Source organism: Lissotriton vulgaris, chromosome 12 (genome assembly GCF_964263255.1).
Source record: "Lissotriton vulgaris chromosome 12, aLisVul1.2, whole genome shotgun sequence".
Classification (NCBI taxonomy): Eukaryota; Metazoa; Chordata; class Amphibia; order Caudata; family Salamandridae; genus Lissotriton; species Lissotriton vulgaris.
In genome coordinates, this window is record NC_141700.1 from 79,399,245 (window position 1) to 79,414,984 (window position 15,740).

At 44.1% G+C, this 15,740-nt stretch overlaps 1 protein-coding gene across 1 annotated transcript in view; it reads right to left on the reverse strand.

Annotated features, from left to right (window-relative positions):
• The window catches only part of LOC147673371 (uncharacterized), a 44,763-nt gene that overhangs the window by 24,947 nt on the left and 4,076 nt on the right, over positions 1–15,740 (reverse strand). The window contains exons 2-5 of the mRNA XM_086947230.1: positions 11,166–11,279; positions 9,407–9,754; positions 7,372–7,523; positions 1,814–1,926 (exon numbers count right to left, since the gene is read on the reverse strand). Of these exons, the coding sequence (XP_086803356.1) occupies positions 1,814–1,926; positions 7,372–7,523; positions 9,407–9,754; positions 11,166–11,279 (727 nt within the window). The remainder of the gene's footprint in view (positions 1–1,813; positions 1,927–7,371; positions 7,524–9,406; positions 9,755–11,165; positions 11,280–15,740) is intronic.

A 15,740-nucleotide genomic window follows, 5' to 3' on the forward strand; every position in this document is an offset into this window, starting at 1 on the left:
TGCAGCACTCATTGTGCTGGCAAACAAAGTAGTACTTTAAAACATGTCTCAAGCCTGCCATTGCAGCATGTAAAGCATTTTGAATATTTATAAGTAAGTCCTAATTTAGGCCCTAAAAAGCTCATAGGGAAGTGTCCTTAGCATTTAAAAAGTAGGACATGTGGATTTAAGTTTTACATGTCCTGGTAGTGAAAAAGTAATTTTTCACTACTGGAAGGACATCTCCCCATTGACTACTCACTGGGCTACTTTATTACCTTTAATAAGTGCTAACTTTGGACTGAATGCAGAGAGAGATATGGTGTTTGGACTAAAAGGAATAGTAATTTAAAATCCTCTTTAATGATACAGTTTGATTTTAAGTCACAATTCTGAAAATGCAACTTTTAAAAAGTTGCCATGTTCTTCTCTTAACCATTTATGCCTTCTGCCAGTGTCCTGTAGATGATTCAGGAGAAAAAAAGCCCTACTGCTGAAAGGATTGCCTTGCTGCCCTGCTATCTGAAGGAGCAGAACTTGACCTGCCCCTTGAAACCAGGACCACCAAAGTGACTCCAAGAGCGAGTTAGCTGGAATCCTGTGTGTGCTAAAGGGACCTACACAGGTACCTTTTGCCTTAACCCCTGCTGGTGTTGTGAGTCCTAACTGCTGATATGGTGCCCCCATGCCCTGGACCCTTGAAAGTGGTGTTGGTGGTACTGCTTCTGCCTAACTCTAAAAGTTGAGGCCTAGAACATTTTCAAAGAAAAACTACCTGGAGAACTGACAGAAAACCAGGACCTACCTACCTGCCAGCAGATTTGCACAAGGTTCATTGCTGGTCTGTCTCACTTTGCGATAGCTCCTGCTACCTTCTTTTCCGCAGCAGCAACTCCTTTTCAGCAGAGGAATCTGAGTTCCAAAAAGTAGTCCAAGTCTGATGGTAGAAATCTTCACCAGGGTCAATGTCAACTGGCTCCCCATTGACTATGACGACAACCACTTCGGCTTAAAAATCCTTTTCGTGCCTGGAGCTCTTCCCGTCCTCGTTGATGGTGTTACAGGACCTTCATCCAGTGGCTCCTCGGTGTCAATGATACCTCCTCGGACACAGCCTGCTGATTTGCTCTGCTGAAGAATACTTTCTTCAAGAATTTTGTAGGATTTTTTCTTCATCAGAAGGTAAGTCCAGACCAGGCCCAATCCACCCCTTGTATCCGACCCACGCTCCATCGCTTATTTTTGACTTTGGCTCGGTCTCGCGAAACCAGATACCCACAGTTGGTGCTTTGATATTTTAGGATCTAGATTTCACACAAAAAAATTAAAATTCATAACTCTGGTTCAACTGTTCGGAATTCATTTGTTTTAGTGAAATTTATTTGTATTACTCTTTTTCTACATTGGTTTAGGATTATTCCTATTTTGTATTTTCACTTTTTTTTTGGTTGTGTGCTGCAGAAATACTTTACAATGTGCCTCTAAGTTAAGCCTTACTGCTTTTGTGCCAAGGAACCAGAGTGTTAAGCACAGGATTATTTAGTGACTTTTGTGGTTCACCCTGACAAATCTTATGTTTATTATTTGAATGGGGCTTTCACCCCTCTCAACTAATAGCCCAATTCCTTACAACCCACAATGTGCATTATAGAGCCAGAACTCATAACTAGACAAATTGCAAATCTGCAAACTGAGATGATACAGTGATCTTATTTTTTTTAATGTGCCTGTAAAAAGGAGACATGACATACAATATCATCAAACGAGTTTCTTTTTCAACAGCATTACATCAGCTATTACTAAAGCGCCATTAAATATGTAAGGAAGATCTCACCATAGGTAGCGAGAAGAGCCATCCTCCCAGACCCAATGACCTTCTTTTTTATCATCTGAATAGCCAATCCAAAGTTTATCATATGAGTCTTTTGATCTGCTGTTAATAAACATCTGAATATAAAAAGAATTTGTTAGTGCACGCTCACCGGCTTACATCCAAATGAAAAGACAACGCTGAATCCAAGAAAAGAGATCAGGTATGTGTGCAGGCAAACAAGTGCACTCAGTATGCTCGACTCCTCGTCTAATTATTATACAATTGACCAAAAGATAGAAACAAAATCAAAATACCCACTCGCCATGTTCTATCCTACAAATAGAGAGAGCCCATGACATCACAAGCACTTGTTCTATTGTCAATAGAATTCCAGAAATAGGAAAAGAATCACACTAACACACGCAAATCACACACTGTCAACTGTATGTTAGTATAACACTCAATAAACAAGCATTGGCATAGCCAATAGGTCTCGCTTTTGGGACCTTCTAAGTATTTAGTTATGCAGCACAATATGCTTGGTGCAACCACATCAACTGTTGCGTTGTTAAACACTTATAAGGTGAGACTTATTAGCTATGCCAATGCTTGGTGTGGTTGTGTGTGTGGTTGTGTGTGTGGCGTGTAAGGTTGTGTGTGTGTGTGTGGTGTGTGTGTGGTTGTGTGTATGTGTGGTTGTGTGTGTGTGTGTTTGTGTGTGTGTGTATGTGTGTGGGCGTGGTTGCGTGTGGGTGCGGTTATCGGTGTGTGTGTAGATGTGTGGTTGTGTGTATGGTGTGTGGTTGTGGTTGTGTGTGTGGTTGTATGTGTGTGGTTGTATGTGTGTGGTTGTGTGTGTGTGGTTTTGTGTGTGTGGTTGTGTGTGTGTGTGGTTGTGTGTGTGGTTGTGGTTGTGTGTGTGGTTGTGTGTGTGTGGTTGTGTGTGTGGCTGTGTGTGTTTGTGTATGTGGTTGTGTGTATGGTTGTGTGTGGTTGTGTGTGTGGTTGTGTGCGAGGTTGTGGTTGTGTGTGGTTGGGTGTGTACTTGTGGTTGTGTGTGTGAATGTGTGTGCTTGTGTGTGTGTTTGGTTGTGTGTGCTTGTGGTTGTGTGTTTGTGGTTATGTGTGTGTATGGTTGTATGTCTGGTTGTGTTTGTGGTTGTTGTTGTGTGTGTGGTTGTTGTGTGTGTGGTTGTGTGCGAGGTTGTGGTCGTGTGTGTGTGTGTGGTTTTGTGTGTTGTGGCTGTGTGTGGTTGTGTGTGTGTGTATGGTTGTGTGCGTATGGTTGTGTGTGTGTGGTTGTGTGTGTTTTTGTGTGTGTGTGGTTGTGTGTGTGTGGGGTTGTGTATGTGTGGGTGGTTGTGTGTGTGTGTGTGGGTGGTTGTGTGTGTGTGTAGTTGTGGTTGTATGTGTGTGGTTGTGTGTGTGGTTGTTTTTGTGGTTGTGTGTGGTTGTGGTTGTGTGTGTGGTTGTGTGTGGCTGTGTGTGATGGTGCATGTGGTTGTGGTCTTGTGTGTGGTTGTATGTGTGGTTGTGGTTGTGTGTGTGTGTGTGTGTGGCTGTGGTTGCGTGTGTGTAGTTATGTGTATGTGTGTGGTTGTGTGTGTGTGGTTGTATATGTGGTTGCATGTGATTGTGTGGTTGTGTGCGTGTGGTTGTGCCTGTGGTTGTGTGTGTGGTTGTGTGTGTGGTTGTGTGTGTGTGTGGTTGTGTGTGTTTGGGTGTGTGTGGCGGTGTGTGGCTGTGTGTGTGTGGTTGTGTGTGTGGTTGTGTGTTGCTGTGTGTGTGTGGTTGTGGGTTTGGTTGTGTGTGTGTGTGTGGTTGTGCGTGTGTGGTTGTGTGTGTGTGGTTGTGTGTGTGTGGTGGTATGTGTGTGGTTGTATGTGTGGTTGTGTATGTGGTTGTGTGTGTGTGGTTGTGTATGTGTGTGGTTGTTTGTGTGGGGTTGTAGTTGGGTGTGGTTGGGTGTGTGTGGTTGGGTGTGTGTGGTTGTGTGTGTGGTTGTGTGTTTGTTTGTGTGGTTGTGTGTGTGGTTGTATGTGTAGTTGTGTGTATGGTTGTGGTTGTGTGTAGTTGTGTGTGTGGTTGTGGTTGTGTGTGTGTGTGGTTGTGAGTGGTTGTAGCTTTGTGTGTGGCTGTGTGTGATTGTGCATGTGGTTGAGTGTGTGGTTGTGGACTTGTGTGTGGTTGTATGTGTGGTTGTGTGTGTGGCTGTGTGTGTGTGGGTATGTGTATGTGTGTGGTTGTGTGTGTGTGTGGTTGTATGTGTGGTTGTGTGTGGTTGTATGTGTGGTTGTGTGTGTGTATGTGTGGTTGTGTGTATGTGTGTGGTTATGTGTGTGTGTGTGGTTGTGCCTATGGTTGCGTGTGCGGTTGTGGTTGTGTGTGTGGTTGTGGTTGTGTGTGTGACAGTAATACTAAAAGCATCTCAAAATAAAGGAACACAAACATCGAGTTTGTGGAAAGAGAAAGCACGTTGTAAGTCAAACGGACAGCAGCAAAGCATTAACACAATAGCATGTCCTTTGATGTTTGGTGTTTGATGTTCTTTGAACGAGAACACCAAAGGGCCGTCACAAAAGTGATCGCGGCCGAAAGTGAAAGTGATCGTGGGCGCTTAATGAGCATAACGAGGTTTGCCCTATGGCACCTCTGCTCCTAAGCGCGTGCCCGCGCACATGCACTGCAAGCTGTAGCCGGCGGTAGCATTTTTTGAAGCCCTTCTTGCATAAGGTCTGGCCAGAAGAGCACAAGCGCTGGGTTAGGCGAGACCTAAAAAGGAGGACCGATAAAGCATATGGATTACTATCAATCCTAATTTTAACTACAGCAAGTGAGGCTTTACATTACTAAACTAGTATCCGCTTAGGATCAGTATGATTAAGGTGCTGCATCCAAGTGCGTGATTAAAAAGGGCGGTTTTGTTGACGCATTTATGGAGTCCTTTGAAGCAACTTTTGGTACCTTTTTTTTTTGCAAACCATTTTTATCAAGTTTGAAAAGTTATATAGTACAGTGATTTACAGGCCTATTTTCAACAGGGGTTGTGGTTTCAATGGATATTAGTTTCTGGTGGAGCCCTATTGGGGGGTGATCAAAATTGCTTGGTGCAGGGTTGGCCCAGATCAGTCTACTATGGAGATTGTCCTATTAGCAGCGCACTTCGTGAGGGGGAGGAGTATGGGTAGGACCTAACTTGAAGGTGACTCCAGCAAAAGTGGGTGTAGGAGAGAGACCTCTGGGGGTCCTCCATTACCATGCACGGGGGCACCCCTTAGCGTGGAGAGCACAACGGACCAAAAGGGTTGCAGTTTTGCGCAGTCCCACAACATGTGAGTCAAGTGTGCAGGCATCTGTTGACATCGTGGGCAAGCCGGAGAAGCCAAGGGTAATGGTACATATATTTTTGCGGAGTCTGATATGCTCTGTGGAGAATCTGTGTGAGTACATTTAAAAAAGAGCATTACCTGGATATTGTGAGGGGTTTTGTACCGCGGCTTGCCAATCCTTATCATCGAAGACTAAGTGGAGTTCATCTTGCAAGTCAGACTTAAGTGTATATAAGGAGATTCCTGTGTGTCTCCCAACCCCACTATACAGTCTGGACACTAGTCTCTTCCCGCGCCCCATTGTGAGAAGAGTCTGTGATACAGCATGTGTGGGTGGTTCGTGTCAGGCCATCTGCTAAGCTTGGTGTATTGCAAGCCGAATTCTACCATATGTGAGAAACTCGCACGCAGGAAGGTCCCTGGGGTTGTTCAGGGCCTTCAAAATCAAGGGGAAGGCTTCCTCAAACAGGTCCCCATTGGTACACAGTCATACAAGCTCCCAGCATGTTAAGTTTCCGGAAGCTATCTGCGCTGATTGAGTTGGGAGGACCTTCGGTGAGATAGCCGGGGCATAAGTAGGCGCAGCATTTGTGTATTTGAGGGCATTATGCATACAGATGCATGCTACCTCTAAGAGTATACTGCACTTTGGGGGTCCTTTGTGACTTGGGAAAAGTGCATTGTGTAGTGTCCAAGAATCTATCTGGGCTGTTGTGGTGGCCTGTTTCGGTGACGTCATGCCCTGCTAGCTAGAGTGAGAGCCTTTGCAGCTGGGCCACTTAGTAATATTGTTGGAAGTCTGGTGCGCTGAGTGCAACTTGATCAGTGGGGAGCCAACATTTCACACTTACCATTCCTTTCAAGCATTACCACTCAGGCAGCCAACATTCCACACTTACCATTCAATTCACGCATTACCACTCAGGCAGCCAACATTCCACACTTACCATTCCATTCACGCATTACCACTCAGGCAGCCAACATTCCACACTTACCATTCCATTCACGCATTACCACTCAGGCAGCCAACATTCCACACTTACCATTCCATTCACGCATTACCACTCAGGCAGCCAACATTCCACACTTACCATTCCATTCACGCATTACCACTCAGGCAGCCAACATTCCACACTTACCATTCCATTCACGCATTATCACTCAGGCAGCCAACATTTCACACTTACCATTCCATTCACGCATTATCACTCAGGCAGCCAACATTCCACACTTACCATTCCATTCACGCATTACCACTCAGGCAGCCAACATTCCACACTTACCATTCCATTCACGCATTACCACTCAGGCAGCCAACATTCCACACTTACCATTCCATTCACGCATTATCACTCAGGCAGCCAACATTCCACACTTACCATTCCATTCACGCATTACCACTCAGGCAGCCAACATTCCACACTTACCATTCCATTCACGCATTACCACTCAGGCAGCCAACATGTCACACTTACCATTCCATTCACGCATTACCACTCAGGCAGCCAACATTCCACACTTACCATTCCATTCACGCATTACCACTCAGGCAGCCAACATTCCACACTTACCATTCCATTCCCGCATTACCACTCAGGCAGCCAACATTCCACACTTACCATTCCATTCACGCATTATCACTCAGGCAGCCAACATTCCACACTTACCATTCCATTCACGCATTACCACTCAGGCAGCCAACATTCCACACTTACCATTCCATTCACGCATTACCACTCAGGCAGCCAACATTTCACACTTACCATTCCATTCACGCATTACCACTCAGGCAGCCAACATTTCACACTTACCATTCCATTCACGCATTATCACTCAGGCAGCCAACATTCCACACTTACCATTCCATTCACGCATTACCACTCAGGCAGCCAACATTCCACACTTACCATTCCATTCACGCATTATCACTCATGCATTCTGAACAGTGATCTAAAATGTAGGGTAAAGATTTAACACATACCCTTTCCATAATGGTACAGCATAGATCCTGATGTAACACAGAGTTGGCTTTATAAATAAGTAGTGAGTGTTGAGAATAGAGCGAGAAAATCATGTTAGAGAAAAAACATGCTGTGAAGGCAAGACTTTGGGGAGAGTTTGAGAAGAAAAGACTGTTATTTGCACCCATGTATATTCCAAACGCTAGATCCACACTTTGCAAGATGATGATGCTCTAACAATATACTGCTTACTGGGCTGTGATCCAGCTAGAGTGAGAAGTTAACACACCTGTTCTTCCTGGCTGTTCACGGACACTAGCTGGGACTGATGGCGCCTACACCACCCTTGACTGTACCACCAGTCCCGGGCGTCTTGGGAGAAATAGTAGCAGTGCATATTTTGTTGTGTCCATTCTTGTTGGCAGAACTTACAACGAATGGCTGAAAAGAGAAAGGAAAGGAAACCAGTGCTGTTAATGTTTGATACAGTATATCAACATATAAACCGCATGATTGATGTTACCATGGTGTGGTCCTTAGTAACTCAAAGCAGATGTTGTAAGCCGGCTATATATGTAAATACTTTTGGGAGGAAATGAATGTGCTTAGATGTGATCAAGATGGCAACAGTTCCACTGGTGGCTTATGGAAACCGTTTATCGAAACCAGGCAGGATCACTGAACATTTAGAAAGGGCCCATCTTCAGCTTACCCGCTTGTACCATTCTCTGGGTTACATGTCTTAGATTTGGACCAGTTTTAATTATGACCAGAGCTATACGTATGATTGCAATCACTCACAGTTACTCCCATTTTCAAGCCTTACTTACAACCAGTTATACATAACCAAGGCTGATCACCTTCCCAGAGTTTGCTGCCCAACTTTCTGCATCTTTGCATAGATTGTGGCCCAGCACTGTACGTTTTTAATGCCTGAGGTTTATTTTGACAGTGTATTTCGGCCAAGAGAATTGGCTGGAAAAGTGGCACACTTACTACTAGATGAGAGGAGTTTAGAGAGGCATATGGAGGTGTTTAGAAAAGGTAAGGAAGGAGTTTAACCCCTTCACTGGGGTGGCTATTCCGCCGCAGTGCTAATAGGGGAGGGCGGCCGAGCAGCGGGCGCATGCTGGTGACGGAGCCGCTTCGTCACCAGCGTCGGCTGAGCTGTGCTCATGACGGAGCGGTTCCGTCACGGCCCCGCCCGCTCAATAGAACGCGCCGCGCAGGCGCAGCGGCAGGGCCATGACGTAACCGCTCCCTCATCAACACAGCGCCACCGCAGTTGATGACGGAGCAGTTCCGTCATCAGCAGGGGAGGGGTCCCTCTTACCCCAAAAGAGGGGTTAAGTAGGGACATGCCCCCTCCAACAAAACAATGAACCATTGTAATTCACAAACTGCACTTCTGACCAAAACTGTTGCAAATGTACTTAAGATCAGAACTGAAGTAATTTCAGCATCACGCAGGGTCAACCACTGGTACTGCAAGATCCTCCCATAGAAAATTATGGCAGTAAGGACTTAAAAGGAAACCCCATAGAAAATAATGTTAAATGTAATTAAGTTATTTAAACTACTCAAAATTACGAGTAAATGTACTTTAATGTTAAAAAAATCTAAAAAATCATTTAGTATTTTATTGTAAAATATTTAAAAACGTTTTCTTAATCTATATAATGTAACAGTAACATTTAAAGTATTACTTGTAATTGTACTCATCATTTTAATAATAATTAAAACATGATATACTGTTTTTTATTTTTGGTTGTTTGATTTAAACTCAGCAAAAATATTAATTTAATATATTGAAATTAATTACATTTCATATTTGAATTAACAGTGCTGCAGAATCTTTAATTTTGTTATACATTTAAAATATATAAATTAATTGCCGATAATATTCAACATAATATTTTTCTTTTGAAGTTTATTAAACTTTTCCCCTGTAATTAACCACAGGGGAAATCTTTGCCAAAGAACTCGCCATTACTTGAAACTTTTGCCTCTTGAATACACCTTTTACACAGATCATTAAGAACATATAATCATAAAAGACCTACTATCAATTGAAACTAAGTCTGCAAAAACTGAATCTCAGTTGACCTCCACCCCACATAGCAAGATGCCTCTTAAATTATGGCTGAACATCTTGAGTACATGACGTCTACATCTGAATATACCCAATTATTAGAAATTACTTGTGACTTAATCTCATCCCCATATAAGTGATCAAGCCGTACATGAAGAATGTCATGTGAGACTATTATGAGGGATCAACTACTATGCCCCTACCCAGCTCTCGGACACACAAACTGCCTCACCTGTATGACCACTCATTTCCTCTCTAGAACACTGAAACCAGTTTCTGTCTGGCAGCCAGGTCAACATCTGGGTCAAGAGCTCATTCACTTGCCTCTGCTGCTCCAGCACATCTTGTAGAGTATTGTTGGTGCTTTGGTACGATATTGACAGATTTTGGTACGATATAGACAGATTTTGGTACAACCGGGTCATTGTGGCATACTCGGCTAGCAACTGGGTAAGGTTTTGTTGGGCGGTGTCCCACTGCTTAGAGAAATACCCGACTTCTTCTGATAAAAAGGTGGCATTGGCAGAGCATTGCATCACTTCCGCTGTCCTCCCCTGCAGTTGACTGGACCACTTTATGGCTGGAACACATCAAGGTTTATGAAAACAGAGTCACAAACTTCAATCATTTAAATTTGCATTTGCTCATTTAATTTTCATAGATTCAAATCCAAAGCAGCTGACTACTAATAATGTCGCCCAATTTTTTTCTAAGAAGGAGTTTGAGCCTTCAGTTGTCTTCCAGAAGCACTCTAACCGTCTATTAAATCATCTGCTAGTTGCAATGTCTTCCTTCCCAGTCCAGCTAGCCCAAGTGCTGCTACAACATTCCTAGGAGTGCTTCAATTGTTAAGCCACATTAATGGGACAACTAGCCTTGCCTTTAAGAATGACCTGGCAGATAAGTTACAGCAAAGATTTTGCATTTGTTAGCCCCATATATACCCTTCAATGGCCACTTGTAAAATACCCTGGCTAACTCCAGGAATGCTTCCAGGATCATAAGCCAGGACATTCATATGACTTTTGAGGATATTAGGAGGGTGGCTGCATCTATATTATCTCTTTACTGACACATTTACCGGCCTGTGCCTGTGTGTGATAATAACCTAACCCATGTTGGGTATTGTAGGCTTGGTGTGTTTCAAAATAACTAATTAGATTATCGCACTGGATAACATTGATTTGTAGATGAAATGCTTAGGACAGGAAACCGTGGTCAGCCGTGCCATTAAATGCTTTGGTCACCCCAGCCATCAGTGCAGCCCTCCCATTAAGAGCAGTGTGAGAGGATAAAACTCAACATAGACAATGAAACATCACACAGGAAGCATACCTGCCTGATGGTATAACTTATGCATGACACCACACCTTTGCTACTCTTGGTTTTATGAGCCAATATCCCTTTGCATGCTGGGAATTTTAAGCCCACTTATAATGACAACCTCAAAATTACTAATTCTAGAACGCAAAGTGCTGTGGGCTAAAAAGACCTAACTAGTAGAAGGAATAGGGGACCACTCAACAGCCACGGGGAAATCCACTTTAAACATATGTAGCACCAGGGAAACACTGTCCCACCATGCCTTCACTGAGAACAGCTCATCAGCGAAGGACGGACTAGCTGTTTGACGTAACTGGCATGCCCTTCGAAGGGTTAGAGATTCCCTTGCAGGCAGGTGCAGTGAATGACCCAATTGCCTAGACAGGGATCCTGGGACAATCCATGTCACCCAAATCCCATGGGGACCGTGAGGGTTGCGCCCATGTCTATAATATTGCGTTAATGCAAAGGGTTTCCTCATTTCCCCAGAACCACACCCCCATGCAAATGAGGGGCTGCCTCCTTGAGATCGCACTTGCACACATTTAGCGCCAATGCAGAAAAAATTATTGTCCATCTTTCTGCAATGCCAAAGTGCCCCAGGGGCACAAAACGCTTTGGAACAATGCTTATTGAAATACCAAAACAATATTCCAGAATATACTTACAGAGAATTAAAAGAGTGATCACAAGCACTAGCAGGATCAAAGATAAAATGGCGAGAGCTCGCACCAACTTTGTAGACGCTGGCGAAGAAACAGGTGTCTTTCCAGTCGTGGTCACTGAAAGAAGGAACAAGTCAGTAATCGACATGTTTACAGCATGAATCATCTGTGATTGACGTGGGCTGTCTTGTGGTTTCATGAGCAGTTACACCTCTTCCCATCAGTCATGCATCCCTGCCTGTGCTTGCACGCCCCAGAGCACATAGCTAGACTGTAACACAGGCACATGGGCCTGTAGTGCAGGGGTCCCACACCTTTCAGGGGGGCCCACCTTTCAGCCCAAGTCCTATAAACAGATCTATTTGTAGGCTCTGTCCTAGACACGCAGACACTCCATGCAGTGTTTTAGTGTTCTTGGTTACTTGTTTTTAATTTTTTGGGTGTTTTTTTTTCTTTCCTTTCATTTGTTCTTATTGCGAAGTTGCTTAGATAGACATGTGCTTAATAAATATAAAGGCAGTTGTAATACAAATAATATTAATAATCTAACTATGAGACATGAGGGCACAGGGGCACCCAGTCATGTGGTGTTATGCTGTTGGCATTGGGAGATGCATTGCAGAATTGGAGCATCCTGGTGACCCTCCCCTGGTCATTCTCAGATTGGCCTGGCGCTTCTGAAATGACCGCTCACTTCTGCTGTGACTCATATCAAAGCGTGCCACTTACAGCTGCTAGTAAAGAGCCATCTGGTAGGTATGGTTATCCTGCCTCTCTGCGCTAACTGGACACCATGGATCTGATTTAGGGTTATATGGGAAGCAAAAATTGAAGGATTTGGACAGACTGCCCACATGTATGCACTTGATTTGGAGCTGGAGGAATTAGAAATCTGATATGTAGAGGAAGTGGTAAATTCTCTTTTGATGGAGTGAGCTGGCATCCCTAATTCTGTACCAACCACTCCCTCGGGTGGCATGTCTGGATTATGGCACTGACTTGCAATGGATTAGGATCAGATCTGTGCTATGCAGTGGGACGTGTGTATGAGGAAATCAAGCATCTTCCAAAATGTTTTCAATGTCCTTTTTTGCCTCAAGCTGGCTACAAGGATGGGTGCGGCCGGATGGGAGATGAGGTGGGCTGGTTTCTAGAGCTGCCAACTCTGGTACTGTTGGACCAGGTTTGAATCCAACCTCAGCTTCACTTCTTCTGATTCTGAGCACATCACTTAACCTCCCCATGTCTGAAAAAATATGTGTAAAATCTGTCTGTCTTGAAAAATTGGTGTCTCATATAAAGAGATCCAATGCCTTTGGTCCAGCCTTGTGCTATATAAATCCTGTATTCAGTCTCATATGCCATGCAACAGCCCAACCAGTACCGGGCTCTCTATGTCTGTTTTCTTCGCCACCTTGAGTGTGTCTCATCAACCTCTACCATCTTGACATACCTACGCACCTCTGGTGGGGCGTGTACCTTTATACCCCATAAATTACTAAGATGTCTAGACCCCCATTGACTGCATACACATGCTTACTGAACAGGACCTAGTGAACTTAGATATCTTAGTGGATAATTGATTCAATGGATGGTCAATGCCCCAAGATGGTTTTCTTTACCTCTCCCCTCCCAGAAACCCACCCCTACCCGCACACACCAACTTTCATCTCTCCCTAGTGATGTACCCATGAGTTCTCAAGTCCACCACTATCTTTACTCAGGTTTTTCAAGGCCCCTGCATTCTAATTTTTATGTGCATCATCACACTACTTGGCCCATGTTCACTAGTTAAGCCACTGCACTCAGGGGACGGCGCGGGGTGAAGACTGCCCAGGATGGAGCGGAACATGGTGTGGTGAGTGCCTGGTCCAATACATTTTTGGGGAACATTTTTTTGATTTTTGGTCCTCTAAGGACTTTTAGCCTAATGGCCATGGTATGTCTGTGTGTAATATAAACAAAGGGAATCCTACTGACAGTGTTTAGAAAAGCGTTACCCACAGTGGTGTGGGAGCACTTAGTGTTTCTTAAAATACCCCTCACACACCAAAAGGCCCCTTGGTGTCATGCTTCATCATAGGGGTCTTCGCACCCCTCTAGCGGGATGGGGCGTGCTATGACCTACGACTCCGCGGGAGCACTTTTAGTAATGACTATGTGTGGTGCTCCCACACCACTGTGGGTAACGCTTTTCTAAACACTGTCAGTAGGATTCCCTTTGTTTATATAACTAAGCCTGTGGAGTAAGAATCCTACTTCGTTACTCTACCTCCCTCTTTTGTTAATTTGCATGTCTGTGTGTAATCCACCTCCTCCTCCTGAGCCACAAACCTTGGAATTGGGGAACTTGGTTTGAGTCCCAGCTTTGGCTCAGGGTCTTGTAATGCAGGGAAAATGTCTTAATCTGCCTATGCCTAAAAAAAAAAAGAAAATGAAAAGAAATGAATGTGACCTTGCATAATGCAATCTTGGGCTCATGGAAAGCGTTCCAATGCCCTTGGACAGAGTTCGCGCTACTTAGAATAACAAAACATAGAACAATACATCTATTGCATTTTTTTAAAAAGCCTTCTGCCTCCAATGCTTGGTCTGAGCCTGTCCCACCGTGGCTTGAAATGGAGGGACTCCCTGTCGTCTCACCATTTGGAACCAGGCAGGAAGTCTAGGGTGTAATGAGGGACAAAGGGGAAGAGTTGAATTTGCCCCCCCCACCCTTCATTCTTTAAAAGGGTCTCAGTAGCGTTTACTCTGCCACTTGGTCTCTCAAGAAGCACTCAGGGGAATCCCAAAACAGGCCAAACATGGCCAAAACAGGCCTTCATCTTATGGCACCTGGGTTGACCAGCCTGCCAATGCTTGGGTAATCCATGCAGCTAATAATGGTGTTAAGTTTGGAGCAAGAGAAAGTTGATGAGCAGGTGTGTGTGTCCATAAGTAAAGCCCCCAGCTCATTGATGCTATTAAATTGGTCAATATGAAAATATTATTCTTGTACCATCTTTCAATCTACCATTGATTTGATATTTTAAAAGGTCTCCAAAAATGCTAATATTTTGAGGCCTTTTGGTCTTATTTTAGATTTCTAAATGTAAACCATTTTTCTTGGCAGGGCCCCCTTCCCCCACTCGCACCCCTTCGCCTTCACAATATCCTCCACCCCATCTGCAGTCCCTATCAGGGGTCCCTGCCATTGAGTACGTGTAGAGGCAAGGCCCAATGGCGGGAAGGAACAATGTGACGTGGCAAGAGAAAGATTCAGGGTAGGGATATAGGGACTGGGAACTCAGTGATGGTGAGGATTGAATGAGTGCGATAGGAGATGGACAGCTGTAGGTGTAAAGACGGATAGGGGCACATGAAACAGAGACATAGAATCCGTGTGACTGCAGAACCTGGAGCTTTGGAGACACAGAAGAGAGAACACATGGGAAAAGGGGGATATATAGGGGGAGTGGAAACACATGACCAGGTAGACCAATAAATATGGACAACAGGAGGAGCAGAATCAGAAATGCACAAACACCACACGGAGAGAACGTACATTACACCCACACTGGATTGGAGTAAAGTCACAAGGCCAGATATTCCCTCTTACCCCCTAGGGCCCTCTCAGATGGTTGACTGATCTCAGATGACACAGTTGAAGACCTAACATTGTCCTCACAAGGGAAGATGCAGAAGAGAGCGATAACATAGGTCCTCTGGAAAGTCAGGTACCTAAGCTACTGTTTGACTAAGGATGAAGTGTTATAGCTCACAGCTGACAAGTACAGAGAAGATGGTTGGTAATGACTTGAAGATTGATAGGAAGGAGTTCTAATGTTTGGCCAGCAACTAGGAAAAGGAGTGGTCACCAGTAAAAGTTCAAGAGATGTTCAGGCTTTGGAACGGTTGCAATTTCTGGGCAGGAGAGAGCTGGCTGATGTCTACAGACAAAGATGATGCGGAAGATAGGGCAGGCCTAAACTATGTAAGGAGGAATGGTAAATACAAAATGATTTAAAGAGAACTCCCTTAGCTATCAGGAGCGAGTGTAGAGGATTAAGAGCATTTTTAGATGGAGGAAATCACCAAAGTTGAGACTAATCCCATGCTTAACACCAACAGGCCTATAAACCCTAGCAAACAGCAGAAACACCTGTATAGAAATCCCTCAGACAGCACACAAGAGCTTTTTTTATTGATGTGATTATTAGTATTGTTGTTATTTTTATTATTAAGTGACTACTTGTAGAAAGTACAACTTACACTCTGGAAAGATTTTCTTGCCACTATCGGAGCGAAGCATGCGTGTGATGCACAGCCCAACACAACTGCAAAGCTATTAAACAAAAAGTGAGGTTTTCGGTTTACATCTGAACTAAAGAAGATGGTTAACTCAGGGGGTAACCTGAGAAAGGGAGAGCCACCATACAGCGCCTAGCCTCAAAAGGCCCACCTACCCAATTTTTGGTGTTTGCATTTACGTATTTTAAAGAGCACCCAGGAACTATATCTAAGAAGATGACAAAGGTTGTAATTTAAAAAATTCTTTACCAGAATTTGGGGCTGTTTCCATCAAAATTCTCTGCATGA